This window comes from Hibiscus syriacus, unplaced genomic scaffold, assembly GCF_006381635.1.
Source record: "Hibiscus syriacus cultivar Baekdansim isolate YM2019G1 unplaced genomic scaffold, ASM638163v2 tig00111769_pilon, whole genome shotgun sequence".
NCBI classification, from domain to species: domain Eukaryota; kingdom Viridiplantae; phylum Streptophyta; class Magnoliopsida; order Malvales; family Malvaceae; genus Hibiscus; species Hibiscus syriacus.
Genome location: NW_024063172.1, coordinates 5204776 through 5221698, shown reverse-complemented (window position 1 = coordinate 5221698; position 16923 = coordinate 5204776). Strand labels below are relative to the sequence as shown.

The window sequence follows — 16923 nt, the reverse complement described above, 5'->3', positions numbered from 1 at the left end:
ATACACATAATACAACGTTTGCATTTAAAAATCACCTAAGTTAACAGTCCCAAAAGGTGAAGCCGGTTGTGATTGGGATTTTGATGAGGATCCATATTTTGGTAGAGGAAAAGATGATTGTGATGGCACTGGTGATCCACATGTCAACCTTGTATGACCACTTTCCTTGCACCAACTACATGTCGATCTCTTATTCTCTTCACCCTTAGACGGTATACGATCGTGACTTTTTGGTCGGCCAGGTAGCCTTCTGTCCATGGCTGGTGGCAAAACTGTTTGTAAGTCATCTGGTATGTCCCACTCAGAAGGATGTGGAATAGGGTAGACAATCTCGCCATAAGTCTGTCGATATACTTCTGTAGTGTAGCAATCCATAGCGTATGCGCTTGAATCATCTTGGTTTAGATGAAGAGAAACTTCTATAACATGGCCACACGGATAACCAGATGTTTGCCATTTCATACAACTACACGTCTTTGCATTTAAATCGACAAGCCCATTTAAGTTATTATCCAGTACTTCAAACAAAGTGTTTGAACATGGTTCAACTCTCCATGACGTTGACTTCACAACACGTTTCGTTATCTTTTTTTCTGTCCATGGTGTAACACGATGTTCCAATGTTCCTGTAAATTTAAATAAATAATACTTAGTAAAATATATGATAAGTTACGAATTTAAAGAAATAATACCTACATGGTTTCTTTTCTTGTAGTACCACTGTTGAATAGAGGCTCGAAAAAACTCCATTAACATAGTAATGGATAATTTCCGGGAATGACGACTTAGAGCGTTGATTGATTCTGCACTATTAGACGTCATGAAACCATATCTTGCTCCAAGTTGATATACTCTTGACCATCTTTCAAACCCGACATTTTCTAGTGTTTGAGCACACTGAGGCAAAACACGTCTTAAACAGTTTATATGCTTATTAAAATCCACTTCCCGATAAGCTTTTACAGCCTTCCAGTATGTCCATTTGTGATTTTTTATACCAGCAGACCTTGATTTTAGATTTCTATACAAATGAACACCACAAAGTCCATGAAAAGCATCTGGGAAACACCTTCTAACAGCGTTGTCAATTGAGTTTGCCCTATCGGATATGATTGTCAGATTGCTAATAGGACCTATACAATCCCTAAGATGCCCCATAAACCATATCCATGAATCAGAGGTTTCAGATTTGCCAACCCCGTAAGCTATTGGCAGTATCCCATTGTTAGCATACATGGCTACTGCTAATAAGTTTACTCCAAGGTATCAACCTTTTAAATGTGCTCCGTCAACTATAATAACTGGGCGCATGCAATTAATAAACGAACGAATCTACAAAATCATATACACAAGAAATATAATCATTTAAATGTGAAATGCATGTAACTAACAAAAATGAGTCAACAAAATTATATTGATTTACTAACCGCAGCACCAATGGCGATAAACACCAACTCAAAGCGTCCATCTCTATCTATTTTGATATGAGTTACCGACCCAGGATTTTTCAGCTTTAAATTGTGACAATAAGCCGGCAGTTGGGCAAACGATGCTTCTGGCGACCCCCTCAATAATTCCAAGGCATAACATTTGACTCTCCAAGCTTGAGAATATGAGATACTAATCTTGAACTGAGCATTCATGTCAGTCATAATTTCATGTCCCCGATATACCCTACCATTCAAAAACATTAACTCAGCCAGAAAACCACCCAACACCTTTTTGTTTGCCTGTCTATGGTGAGGAAAAACTTGGGTTCTTGAACATGTATGTTTATCAATAAAAGTCCTAACTTGAAACATTTCGCAATCTTTTATCCTCTTTGCAATCATACGCCACATACAGTTTTTGTCAATCATACACCTTGTTTCTAAACGATCTTTGCTTGATTTGTTAACTTTTAGTTGATAGCCATCTTCCACACATTTCGTATACAAAGCTATCTTCAAGTCTTCCTTTGTATCAAAACAATCATCTTTCTTGATACGAATAATTTTTGTGTAACAATCAACTGCTATCTTTACCAACTCTTCTTCCGGTATCTGAAGTAATTCTGACATATTCCAGTTATACTCCCGTGGCATTTTCTTCAGGGACTTTTCTTTGGGGATTTCTTCTTCTTCTTTTTCTTCTTCAGTGTTATATGAATTACAGAATGGATGTTCAACATGTTCATTTACAGTCGTAGCTTCCTCCTCATTATCATCAACAACATGTTCCTCGGCAACGGCTGTTTCATCATCAAAATTCGGGTATTGACCAATATCAAAATCATTACACGCAGGGTCTGTTTATTCTTCTGAAAAATCATCAAAATCCGAGTATTGACCAAGATCAAAGTCCGGGTATTGACCAAGATCAAATTTCGAATACTGACTAGTACTCACAAATTTTTCTGTTGGCTCATCATCGTCTAACTGGTCAATACGAAAACCGGAATTTGGTTTTGAAAGTTGATTGGGATTTGGATTAGGGAAAGGTTGTGGGTTTTGAGATTGTGTTTGGTATTGGAAATGTGGTGAAACAATATTTGCTTGGTGATGAAATTGTGGTGGAACCATTAAATTTTGAGCACCATAAACTGGGGTTGAAAACTTAGTTGATTATTACCCGCTACTGACCCAACTTCACTACTTCTAGGTTCAACAACATACAATGTAACATCATCACTTGAAACACTAATGTAAGCAATGAATCGTTCAACATCTTCATTGTCGGTTAACAAATAAACTTTACCATTTCTCTGATAAGATAGCCTAAATCCACTTAGGGGCTCTAAATTCAATTTATTTGCAACACGTAACATTAGAGTTTCATAAGTTAACTTTTTTAATGACAGTTTTAGTTGAAGATTCATGGGTAAAGGCATATATTGTAAAACACCATGAACATTCTCCCATGACCCTCCGAAACACAAATCTATCCAAACATAATCAACATTAGATGATTTCATTATTGTAAATTAATTTACTAAACAAACGAGCTGCGAAACTAAAACCTGTTGCCGAATGGGGAAGGATGTCGTTGGATATAGGAACGGATGTCGCTGGAGAGAGTGATAGATGGAGATGGAATTTGTTGCGATTTAGGGATTTAGGTTATGAGTTGCTGCTGTTGCGTAGTTATATACCCAAAACATTTGTGTTGCAAAATTAAAACCTGTTGCGAATTCAGAAATCGAGTTGCGAATTTGAAAACTGATTTACGATACCGGAGATCGCGTTGCGAATTATCGATCGCGTTGCGATTTTACGTATTGTCGTTGCGATTTTACGTATTGTCGTTGCGATTTACGGATATGTATTGCGATTTACGTATTCTCGTTGCGATTTACAGATACGCGTTGCGATTTACGTATTCTCGTTACGATTTACAGATACACGTTGCGATTTATGTATTCTCATTGCGATTTACGGATACGCGTTGCGATTTTACGTATTGCCGTTGCGATTTACGGATACGCGTTGCGATTTTACGGATACTCGTTGCGAAAGTCAGAATCGCGTTGTGATTTATATGTTCGCGTTGCGATTTTCATATTCGCGTTGCGATTCTGGAAAATCGCAATGCGAATTTGTACTATCGTATTGCGATTCTTCATAATCGCGTTGCGATTCTAGGAACTGATTTGCGATTCTGGAGATCGCGTTGCGATTTTTATTTCGCATTGCGATTTTGTTGGTCATTTTGGTAAATTCAAAAAAAATTGGTTAAAATCATATATTATAAGGTATTTTTGGTCACTGAGGCGATTTTCTTTTTTAAAATGGTTTTAGTTTCTTGTTGGTTTGTATGGCAACTGAGACAAAGAAGAAACAGTTTCAATAGATTTAAAATTACTATGTGAGGGTGAGACGGTGGTGTGGGAGAGGGAGAGGGTGGGGTTGTAATTTAGGATTAAGATTTAGTGTAACATTTAAGATTTTTTTCATTTTAAATTATTAATAAAAATTATATATCATCTTTATATATTAATAAAAAAGCCATGTATATGTTGTTAAAGAGAAAACGGATAAAAAATTAATATATAAAATTTAGCGATTAAATTAAAAGAAATTAACAGTATATTAAATGAAATAAGAGAAAATAAAATTTAATGATGATTAGTGTAATTTACCCTAAAAAGATTTAATAAATATAAATATTACGCATATTATTAAACAGATATTTTACGATATTACAAGCATTTTAAAATGTAATATAAAAATATTAGATATTTATTTTTAAGAGAGATACTTAAAATTAATTTAAAATATAATTTCAACGCTTATTGTACGTTAAGCCAAATTATTTTATCAAATTGTAATAATCTTTTAAGCAATCAAACGGCCCTTGGGCGTTGGATAAGTAGGGAAGCGAACACAAGTTTTGGGGTTAATTTTGCATAAGATGGAAGGGGAAGAGCAGAGATCAATATGGAACAAAGAAACAGTGCCGAAAGTGATGAAAATAGTGATCACAAGGCTTTCTCAAACAGACATCATCTCTCTCCTTCTTGTCAGCCCTTGGCTTCACCGCACTGTCATTTCCCACCCTTCTCTTTGGCTTGTACTTTTCTCCATTCTACTTTCCCTCTTTTGTTTCAACTTCTCATTGCTTTTTCTGATCTGGGTACTTCTTGTTTTTCCGCTAGTCTATTGATTTACGCGAGATGAATAATGCTGGAGATCGACTCATAGCTGCTCTTTCACTGGTTTGTCTTTCTCTATTATTTTTTTACCTTTTTAATTTGTGAAGTTGTAAGTTTGGGTTTTTAATCCATCGAGTCTTGGTGAAATTTAGGTTTTGTTCGCAAATAGATTTTTAGAAATAAAGTATCCAAATGAAATGTTAAAGGTTTTTTCTTTCTTTCTTTGTAGCCTAGATACCAGCATGTGAAGCAAATAAGCCTTGAATTTGCACAAGATATAGATGATGGTCATCTAGAAGTCATTAAGAGCAAGGTGAATTGTTGTGCAGTTCGTTCTTTTAGTTTTATATGATTCTTTTATGTTGATGAACTTAGAAAGATACGGGGTAGATGTTTTAGTTTGCATTTAGATGGAATTCGTGCCATTGTGACCTTAGAACTAAACCTGATTACAAAGTATATGTTTTATGTTCTGAATATGTTGATAGATGTAAAAGGCTGTGAGATATTATTGGCTATGTTGTCGTATCTCCAATGAGTTCATTTCACTTATAGTTATCTTGCTTACGAAGTGTGGTTAATCGATACATGGTTTATTATCTCCTGAGTTTTTCTTTATAACATTTTAAGTATTTCAGTGTTCGGAATCTCTTCAAGACCTTGAGTCTTTAAATCTGAATGGCTGCCAAAAGATATCTGACGAAGGAATTGAATATATAACCAGTTGTTGTCCAAAATTGAAGGTTTTCTCTATCTATTGGAATGTAAGGTATTTTTCCATTTCCCTTATTTATTATGGGTTTATTTTTATGTTTTTATAAGCAATCTTTCATTAATTAATATTTCTAATGCATCTTTTCATGGGAGTAAACTTCAGGGTTACTGACATAGGTGTGAAGCATCTGGTGAAGAACTGCAAGTATATTGTTGATTTGAACTTTAGTGGCTGTAAGGTATTTGATGACTTACTGGATACAGATTCCACCTTTTGTTTTACTGTAATATAAACATCAAAACTATTTAGTAATTAGCGATTGAGGGAGACACAGATTAGACTCAACATGCTACACCTTTGTTTTGTATGTCCTGCAAGGCCTATCGCTTGAGGGTTGCTTAGTATAAAATTTGTGAAACCTTGTGTTTCTAAAATGGATTTTGGGACAAATTCAGAGTGGCAGTGAGGGTAATTCAAGGGAAAAAGATGCAGTTAGGGAAAGCTTAGGGTTAGATGATTTATAATATATAAAATCAAGAGAATTAGAGGAAAAGTATAATAGACTGGAGGCTGCACAAGAGATACAATGATCTATGATTTGAATCACATTAGAGTGGATACTGAAAAGAGATTGCTACATCCATTTAAATGTTTATGCAGATAAATAGTAGCCTTTTGGCATACAACTCTACTGTGAAACTGTAATAATTTGGTTTTCATCATTTTTCATAGTTTATGATTTCTACATTGTAGTCATGATTCCGTACTGCAAGTCAATTTACGGTATCCTTTTTTTTCTTTGAATTGAGTACTTTGACGTGACAAATGCAGCAATTATCAGACAAAAGTTTGCAATTAGTAGCTGACAATTACCAAGAGTTAGAATCATTGAATCTGACTAGGTAAGTAAATCTGCTTTGCAGGTTTTACTGGGTGTTATTCATTATTATTTACAGACGTCTGGTGTGATATCTGCTTTTACATATCATATATACTTTCCTGCTACCTTTTTGGCTATCTTTTAGGAATTGTTTGTTTACAAATGTGGTGACTAGATGATGCTTATGTCTTGTGATTATTGGTTGCAGATGTGTCAAGATGACAGATAGCGGTTTGCAGCAAGTATTGACCAAGTGCTTCTTTCTCCAAAGTTTAAATCTTTATGCACTCTCCAGGTATGCTGCTATGTCCTCACAGTCTAATCTTTGGTCTTTTCATTATGGACTTATAACCCTGAACTTGTGTCACTAGATACTTCATTGCTTTGTGCAGCTTCACAGATGAAGCTTACAAGAAGATATCTGTTTTATCCCATTTAAGATTCCTAGATCTGTGTGGTGCCCAGGTAGAAAACTGAGGTTTCTGAAAAGGTTTTCTCAGGATGCAGTTTGTGAAAATTGATACTGATGAAAATATTGATTGCCAGAATCTCTCAGATTACGGACTTACCTGTATAGCTCAATGCAAGAAACTTTCATCTCTCAATTTAACATGGTTAGTGAATTATCTCATATACATATCTGTATGGTAATCGGATACACTGTAAAAGTCGGCGTCTTTTTTTTTTTTAAATAGGTGCATACGAGTTACTGATGTGGGTGTCATAGCTATTGCTGAAGGTTGCACATCTCTTGAATTTCTCAGGTAAATGTTTATTTTGGAAGGAACGTGCCTGCAAATCTTGTCACCATTATCATCCAAACTTCTGTATAGCAATATTTTTCTTTCTTCAACAGGCTTTTGTTTTTATTGTCATAGATAGTAATTTAAAAAAGTAAGGCACTAGACACCCTTGTTTTCAACACTTGCTGAAGCTGTTGAAATATGGTACAGCATCGAGATAAACTTAGATCTAGCAGGCCTATTTCCGTAGGGATATGGCACCATGGTTGCCTTTGTGCTCTCCAACCCTCGTGGTAATTCTTGCCAAACTAGGCATTATGAGTCTCAGACTCGATTGCAGGACCTATAATTGATACCGAAGAATTGGAATGTGTATCATAAACAATCACAAATGAGAATATCTTGCCATTATGCTGTCAATCCATGACTCGGATGCATTGAATGAAATTCTTGAACTATTGTTATGTTATTAATGTATGGATAGTTCCAAAACACATTCAATATGCATTAAATTTATGGGCAACAAATAATTTCATATTGAAAAAAATGATAAAACAATCAATTGCATGCTATAATAAGCTGATGAGCAAGAAAATGTTATTTCTCCGTACTGCTTTTTATTATTTTTTGTCATTCAGCTGAATAAATTATGAGGAAGCCTGCAGACCTGAGAATGATTAAATTTATAAGCATATGAGCACCTGATGCTGATATCTTGATGATGCAATTTGCAAATGTCACACTCTGGCCTATAAGTCATTCACATCTAAAAGTTTTTATTATCGATGTCTTGCAGTTTGTTTGGGATAATCGGGGTAACTGACAAGTGCCTTGAGGCCCTTTCCAAGTCGTGTGCAAATACAATCACGACTCTTGATGTTAATGGATGTATCGGTATCAAGGTAAACGTCTCCTGTCTATAAACTATTGTGCTTGTCCTCTGCTTATTTATAGGAACACTATGACCGTTACTTTCTGATCCATTGTTGTAATCCTATCAAAGATAGATTCCCTTGCTTCTAGATGTTGATATACTCTTTGGTGGATGAGTATGCCCATGTTGCTCTACTTCGGAAATGGGTTCAGGGATGTGATCACCAAATACTCTGGAAAACTAGTAATATCTGAAATTATCTGTGCTAGACTTATACCAGTATCTGATACTCCAATCGAATCCAAATAACATAAGAATATATATCATTGGGTAAAGGACAATATGGAGTTCCTCAAATGTGAAGGGCACCAATAGAATATGATCTACTGGAAACTACTTTATTAGGGAGTGCTGTCTTTGTATGCAGTGTATCCTTTCTTGAACATGTTCAAACCCAAAAGTGGACTGCTATTTTTACATCACGATTCATGACACCATTGAGAAGTTTCATAACTCAAAATTCAAACTTTTCCTTCCTATGTGAATTACAAGGTTTGCTAATAATTCCCGTCAACATCTTTTGCTAAATCTATGATGATTTATTTTGCAGAGACGGAGCCGTGACGATTTACTTAAATTGTTCCCTTATCTAAGATGCTTCAAAGTGCATAGCTAATTTTTGTGCCCTTATCTCAGATGCTTCACAGTTCATAGCTAATCTGATGGTATGTTAAGTTTGAAACAGTTACATAATACATCTAAGTGATAAATGTTTGAAAGTTTTTATTGTTTTTTTGTTATTGAAGAGATAGAATTCATTGTCTTGTTGTAGACTTGTAAATTGTGATGATGATAGTTGAATTGCTTTTATATGATTCAAAGTTGAGATGTTCAATTTTTTTCTCAACTTATCCATGATTTTTTGTGGATTGTCTGCCCTGCCTGTGAATCCCAATGGTTGGCAAATTTTTTGGTTGCACTTCCTGTTTCTAGGGGTTCGTCCTGATTAATCCAGACTAACTTGGATTTCACACCTAGTTTTGGTGGGTGAGTCTCTCAACTGTGATTTTTTTGCATACACAAGTACTCGAACTCGAGACATACTTAAACGATATCATGTTGCTTATCACTTGAATCAATCTCGTTGATTTGGTTGGCATTTTTTGGAAAATGCTTTTGCATATGATTAGTTAAAGGTAGGCTTAATATAAAATAAAATGCATAAATTATACCTTTTTTTTATTTATGTATCTAAACTTTTTCGTCAATCGAGTTGTCTAATGTTACAAACTATCAGTTTAAGTGTCTCGGGTGTAATGATTATTAAAAAAATCTGTTAAATGACATTGTTACATTCATATAATTTAAAAAATATTATTATATTTAAAAAACCCTTAATTTCTCCTTTACTACTCCAGCCGTCCCTTCTCCGTGAAAACTCCTCGTCGACGACTATACCCTGATCTTTAACGGCAGCTACTGCATCCTTCTTCCTTCAATTAATGGATGTATGCAATTCCTCACCCACGCCGCCACGAATGGCAATTCATGACACTGCTTGGAATTCTTTCCATGCTTCACAAGCCATTTTGAATTACATTGGCCATTACATCATCGTCTGTTCTCAATTGGATTTGAATTTGTTGGGTTGTCTTTATCGTTGCTGGCAACAAAATTTCAACGGAGGAAAAAGGGGCTGAATTGGAAGGGACTAGGGATTTGAGTATTGAGATATTAGGGATTTAGGGAATTGAGGCGATGACAAGGGTCATGGCCAGGTCAGTAGATGGACGGTGATTGGTCGGTGACTGTTCGGCGGCAGCGTCAATGGAAGCAGAGGAGGCAGCGACGATTGGTGACATTAATTAGGGATTTAAAATTAAGTTTTTCAATATTTTGGGTTTTTTTTAAGATTTCCAATTTTTTGGCTTTTTCTAAAATTTTATATTTTATTTTATTTTAAATGAAATTTTCAAAAGTATATAAATGTGACATGTGTCACTAAATGATAACGTTTGTAATGCTAGACAGAAATACCCTCCTAAAATTTTTAAATTAATGTATAATTTAAATATCTTTTATATTTTCAATTAATAATCTATTTCCTCCTGAATTCTTTTAAAATGTTGCTTCCCCTATTGATATTTCAAATAGCTTTTTAAAGATATAGTGTAAACCTAAAAATTAAAATTTACTTAATGTACTTTTTAAGTGAAAATTATATTTTTAATACATTCATTATCCTATGCTAAATTTATTTTATAATTTATAAAATTTTAATTAAGATAATTATTATTTAGTAAATTATCTCTAACTTAAATTTTTTTTATTTCATGTCAATCATAATTTTTTAAAATAAAAAGATCATATATATCATCTATTAATTTGATGTTTATATATCATAATATTAAATAATTTAATATCATCTATTAATTTGATTTAATATATTTTAATATATCATATATATCATTTACATAACTTATTTGTTTCTCTCTTCACAAACACCTTTTAACATCTGCAATCCTTTTTTTACTCTCCAATTTCTCAATCTTTTCCAATTGAAAAAGTTAAAGATAAATGCAAAATGTAAGGGAAGCGTACAATTGCATGCTGGACATTTCTATTGAGGAAAAAAAATAGAATTGAAAAGGGAAAAGGCATAATAATGATTTTAACTATGAAACAAAGCTGTGTTGATATTACAAAGCAGCAGATCACAGTAAAAACATATATGGAGCATGATCTACCTTTGTTACAATTCTACCTTTCATCTCTATCCATCGGCTTCCTCTACCGTTTTCTTCACCATATTCCAACGCCTAAATAACAGTCACAATCTTTTAGGTCAGGACAGCCAGGATAGCCAGCTTTAGTTGTAATTGTATCGTGTTTAAAATCAAAGGAACGAAATACCTTAAGAGTGTCAGCGTCTAGGCCTAGGCACACACCGAAATTCGGCTAACAGAGCTATATGATCAGAGGACCACTCTGGAGAAGGAAGTGCTGTGTCTTTCCTCAAGCTATCCTCATCCAAGAGTTCCAATAACGACTCGACTGTTAATGAGTCCGCTGTGAACCACAAATCAAATGGGTCTTAAGCAACTGCAATACCTTAAACTTCACATCTAGCATTTAATTACACGAAAATCTCAAGACATTCATGAAAAAATAGATATTTGTTGTTTCAGAAAAGATAAACCCACCTGTGTAGAATATGTAGTCTAGGGTGCCAATAAAATCTCTCGTGCAATTCGTGAATAAAGGTTCATTGGTTGCAGGGTCCATTCTTCTCCTCTGTTGCTCTAGACCCAGACCAACACCTCTTAAAAAGGATGAGTAAGCACTAACCTGTACGAAAGAACTTTCAGGAGTTAATGCCATAGTCTATGGTTCACCACTTCTTTCAACTGAAGGTTGTTTCTTTTGTTCTCTCAAAACCAATATCGAAACATCATTAACAGTGATGATGGTAAGGCTAAAAACATAACCTCTGGAAGTAGTTTATTACTAGACAATAGTTTTACCAGTGGTAACTGATGAGTCAACTTGCTGTGAGGTCGCAAAATCGCAAGAGGATCTACCAATAAATCTGTATGCATTGGATCTACCTTTCCCATAGCAAGAAGTGAATGGGGTGCACTGCAGAACATTTGACGGTGCATTAAATACTGTTAAAGTTTGATGCCAATAAAGTGGATTGGGAGCACTAAATAATCTAACATGTAAACGATAACAGGTTTACCTTCCTGGAACTGAATTAAAATCCCCACAAACCAACATTGGAATGTCTGCACTGGCTGCTATTTTCTCTAATCCCTTCAGGAGAGTATGCACCTAATTCAACATTAAAAAGGAACAAAAATGAGTTCAAATTTTGAATTATAGAAACATGAGTAATTGTACATGTTAGAGAAAAATTAGAACCTGCCAGATTTTGACATCCTTTAGCTCTTGTGGAACATTAACATGTGTGTTTGCCTGTATTCCAAAACCAGGAACAGTAGGAAACAGTTACACGATGCACCTAGAAATTATGAAAGAGTTGCAAAGAATATCATCATTTAATCGAGTTACTTGCATAAATTCTAAAGAATAGCCCAAAATCAACTCAACACTTCCATATTGGAAGGGGGGGGGGTGTTCAAACAATCAAAACACAAAGTAATAATCAAACCAATCTTATCCAAAAAGGGAGTTGGCTGGTCATAACGAACATGGGGAAGTATCACAAACTCTGATACTTCAAAATTGCTATAATCTGATTGTCATTCACAAGCAAACTACCCTATTGACCTCGTTTTGTTGCAAAGCCAAAAAAAAAATATGACGGAGAGACAAGAACTCTCTGACACAAAGGGTTCTTACCATGTCATCTCTTCATAGATTGTCGTAGACAAATTGGCATGGCCTATAGAGATGTTTAGGCTCTAAACAAGTCTACACTAACCAATCCACCTACCAGGCCAATTGGCAGAGACTAGACCACTTCCAGTTTTATGAAACAAGCCATATGCTACTCACTCAACCCCAGGTAGACCATTTTGCAATTCTTTTCAGGTTGTATAGAACAAAAGCCGGGTAACATAGCCCATCACCAGTAAAAACATGATTCATATTTTTATCCTAAATATGCACCAAGGAAAAATTATGCAAATTACAGCAGATGATAATAGAGCAGGCTGGAGATATACATCATAGAAGAATAAAAAAATAACAATCCTTACCACACAAAGAAGCTGCCGCTTCCCAGGATTTTCAGCTCCCTGATTATTAAACTTTGCTTCCAAAACCACAATTAGTGCAACATTATCCTGCAGACAAAATAGAGCTTCTACGGTATCATTAGCATTAGAGAAATATTACCATAAGAGAATGGATAAAAATTGAAATTAGTTGTAAATATTCATTGCCTTAACCAAACGATTTAAAGCAGCTTTCTTCTGAGTAGTTTGAACAGCAACCTCAGTCAATGACTGAGCAGCCTTATTAAATTCAACCTGAAAAATACATGATTTACTTTAGCCCCACAAAAACATGTATACACACATATAACACGATAGAAATTCTCCCAAACCTCATATTTTTTAACATGTGAAAATCTCTCTCTCCTGAAAAATGTTGCACAGCCATCAATTGTATGGATATTTCCACTGTAAACCTGCATTATAAACAACATCAATTATACATAAAAGAGTAATATTATAAACCAGTGAAAAGAGAATCATGTAGTTCTTAAGCAACCTCATTTGTCTTTCTCTTGTATAAAGCTTGATATCCATGTTTGTCCAGTTCAGGGGCAAAAATTTCCTCAAAATGGTCATTTTGCACCTGCAAAGATGAGAACAATTGATATTAAGGTGCATCACCTAGAGGCCCAAAGGCAGTAATATGAGATGAATATACCGACAATTTAGGAATTTGAAAACATTGCTTCATGTTTCACTAAGATCTCTACTTAATTCTTTAAAACCTCAACCTATATTCTTAGAGAAAGTTAAGGCTAAAATAATTTTCTTTTAGAATTACTAACTACATGTATATATATATATAATCTAAAAAGGATTCAACTGAGCATAAACCAAACTCTAAAGTTAAAGACTGACGAAAGTGCATTTCAGAAATTGTCGAGCCAAAATATAATGGTAAACGTTGAACATAACAGAAATTATTTGCCATGCAATAAACTTCAAAGCTGCATTTTGGATCCAAATGAAACTTCTGAGAAGAGTAGCTATTCATCAAACATTAACCGAGTACTACCTCCTGAAGACAAACAATGTCTGCACGATAACCAACAATTTCCCGCAACAAATTCTGCCTACGGTATGGCCAAGAAAGAGCCCATGAAGGGCAATAACTGTATAACTCACTGCTAGCATATGAGTCAGACAACATGTTGTAGGAGAGAACAGTAAAATTTCCAGAGGATGAAATACGACCATCTGAATGTAGATTTCCCAACATATCAGCTCCGCTTACTGAGATCATGCGCCGAGGACTAGGGGAAGGTGCTGGAATAACAAGAGATGTCGAAAGAGTACTGGGATGTCCGACAGATAGTTTCGTTTCAGCATCTACAACAACACACTCAAACTTGAGAACATGGCCAATATCGTCAGCTGTTGGTGTATATGTCTTAGAGCGTCCCACCTCAAACCAGGTTTCATCACCACTCCTCTGTGTAACCGCAGCAGGATACAGAGGTGTTAATCCATTTGTCAAGCCAGTGCTTGACGCCGAACCAGTTAAGCTAGCATTGAGAACACCAGAACCTGAGCTATTGAAACGGCCAAATATCTCTTCCTCCTCATTTCCATTTTCATTTAAAGCACTTGCAGCACGGTCATGCAGAACACGGTGATGCTGCCATGCATCTGAGAAGCACTTTGGAGAGCAATGGTAACTTTTAGCAACAGGTATTTTAGCCTTAACACAACCTAGGCACTGCAATGTGGCTTGCTCAGAGGGATGTACACTACACACAGCAACTTTTTTATCACTTTGTATCCGATACCTGCAAAACACACACAAGGAGCAAAATGTATTAGACAGGTAGCATATACAGAAAATTTTGAAACAATCAACTTAAGATACACATACCCACCTAGCCCCACAGGAAGACAGCACAATCTATTGAACGCTCGCAACAAGTGCACAAGAAACAGTCAAAATAACACATTTTCCAAAATAAGAATCCACCAATCACAATAACAATACATAATATCATCATCCAAAGTTCGGTAAAACTACAATGCCCCCAAAGCATGTCTGCATGTGCCAATCAATAACAAAGATTGTATTCGATAGGGGCTGGAGTTTGTCTTACAACAAAAAGACTTGCATACCATCCAAGAACTGAACAATTAATAAATTTAATTTATTATATTGCTACAATCAACTATGTCAAAGCCAAAGTAAACTGTTGACATAAAAAAATATGATTGAATAATCAACAAACTCAACTTTATATACTACTGATCATCTTTATCATATTAATACATGTAATTGATGTCAAAACCGAAGTATAAATTTCATCTAAATACCATACAAGGACTGAATAATCAATAACCTCAACTTCACATTTTACTTATCTTTATTATATTACTACAGCATGTAACCAATGTCAAAACCAAATTATGAAGTTCTAGGATCTTTTGTGATGAAACATATGGCAACCATTATAACATTCAAGTTTTGATCCCAAGTTATTTCAACAAGCAAAAGCTTGAAAATGGGCAGTAGTGCGTGTAAAGTGCCTGATAAGTACCTTTTAAACAGTTAACACTGGGGGATCATTGTGCATCTAATCTTTTAGCTGAATGGTTTTTTCTTCTTATGAACAAAATATTAAGTTGAAACATTCTTACAAGCTTTCACAGACATAGTAGTGCCAGGTGGCCACAAGAATGAAAACAACCGTAGCAATTATTGTTATTGGTGGAAGATTTTAGCTCATTGAGCCTAGTCATCATGACATCCTTTATCTATGATGCATAAGTCCATTTAAGCAAAGGAAGCATATAAAGACAGAGTTTACTTTAGCAGTTAAAAATCAGCAAAAACCAAATCCAAACCAAACAAAATAGCATGGAATTTGACGCATTAACCAGAATCAAGACACTACTTCATAGGCCTTCAAAAATTAGAAAAACCATATCACTAAACGTGCAGGATAAATCCAACACACAAAGTAATAAAAAATCACACTATCTCCAAATGCACTGGTGTAAAAACTTAACTTGTAAACCTCAATTCCACACATCCCTTATAGAATTAGTGACCACTCAACAGTTTCACATACAACGTATCTACTAAAAACAGTCAAATATGTCATAACCCCCCCCCCCCACCCAAAAAAAAAAAACTCAAACCCCATTGGCCAAAATGAGAACTACCCAAAAGAACAAAACACCCAAAACTATAAAAAATAAAACATAAAAGTAGGATTTTTTTGGTCAATGCAAACACTTACATCCTACAAAAAAATAGTTCACACATTTACTGAAAAAGAAATCAAATAATAACACACCCAAGAAACTAGCTCAAAATCCAATTGGCTTAAATCGTTAGTTAGCCATAAACAAGTATATACATTTACTTGAAAAACTAAATCAAATTAGCTTACCTATCCGCATACCCCCGCCACCAATCAAGAAAATACCTAAAATATACACTTTGACGGATTTAAAAACACTTACCACTTGTACCTCAAGAAGTGACCATCAAGAGGGGCCGACTCTGGCACATCATCGTTGGTAATGGTCTTGTCGGGTCGGCGTAAGAGCACGTAAGGCGTGAGCTCGCAGCCAACAATTGGTATATCAGAAGGGAGGTGTACCCTTAGCACGCTCAGCATGCTTCAACTTCTCGGACTTCCTTTGCCGGTCACAGTTGACAACGTTCACCGCTTCGTAAACCTATCAAATCCAATCCTACACTAACAACAGCAGCAGAACAAGAAATGACCTCGAAATGATGCACAATCTTATCAAGGCGGATTCCAGGCGGATCCGCCATTTACATGACCCCAAACCCGCCAGCCTTGACAATCGTCCTCTCTTTTTTTCCGATTAAACAAACCCAATAAGACTTCTTGAATCAATCCCAAATATAATAAGCAAGGACCCACAACAGATCTTGAGAAGAAATTTAGGTTTTTGAAAAAAGAAACGATCAAAGGAACGAAACGAAGAAAAGTCGGGATTTTTTTTAGGGAGAAGGAAGAGATCGAATGATTATTAGGGTTTTACAGAGGACGTGAAAAAGGAAAGCCTTTATTTATAATATCATTATATATTTATACAGAGAAATATAATGTTTTGAAGGATAAAAAATAATTTTAAACTTTGGTAAAGAAATTCCAAAATAAAAGTAATATTATATAGAAAAATAGATTCACAAATTTTACTTTTCTAAAAACATACTCACATTTACGTGTATTTTTATACATAATTTTTTTAAATGGTTAATTTAATTTTTTTTATTAATTCACATTATCCTTTAATTTTTAAAAATAAAAATTATTTAATATTTAATGATTTTATACAATTTTTATTTTATTAAATTTTTTATAACGTATTC

At 34.9% G+C, this 16923-nt stretch overlaps 2 protein-coding genes across 2 annotated transcripts; one reads left to right on the top strand and one right to left on the bottom strand.

Annotated features, from left to right (window-relative positions):
• Positions 1–4345: 4345 nt before the first annotated feature.
• Positions 4346–8710, top strand: LOC120169570 (F-box protein At3g58530). The gene is made up of 12 exons (XM_039177687.1): positions 4346–4548; positions 4634–4693; positions 4860–4943; positions 5269–5399; positions 5508–5583; positions 6177–6247; positions 6434–6520; positions 6618–6690; positions 6772–6839; positions 6921–6989; positions 7765–7870; positions 8453–8710. Exons 1-12 carry the CDS (start codon positions 4390–4392, stop codon positions 8516–8518), a joined length of 1050 nt encoding a protein of 349 aa, XP_039033618.1. The 5' UTR covers positions 4346–4389; the 3' UTR covers positions 8519–8710.
• Positions 8711–10484: 1774 nt separating this feature from the next.
• LOC120169569 (carbon catabolite repressor protein 4 homolog 1-like) lies at positions 10485–16599 on the bottom strand. The gene is made up of 12 exons (XM_039177686.1): positions 16041–16599; positions 13603–14356; positions 13084–13170; positions 12917–13000; positions 12753–12839; positions 12567–12653; positions 11767–11820; positions 11585–11676; positions 11367–11481; positions 11046–11190; positions 10756–10911; positions 10485–10661 (listed from the first exon to the last, which is right to left on the bottom strand). The coding sequence occupies exons 1-11, from the start codon at positions 16196–16198 to the stop codon at positions 10766–10768; spliced, it is 1809 nt and encodes a 602-aa protein (XP_039033617.1). The 5' UTR covers positions 16199–16599; the 3' UTR covers positions 10485–10661; positions 10756–10765.
• Between the last annotated feature and the right edge of the window lie 324 nt (positions 16600–16923).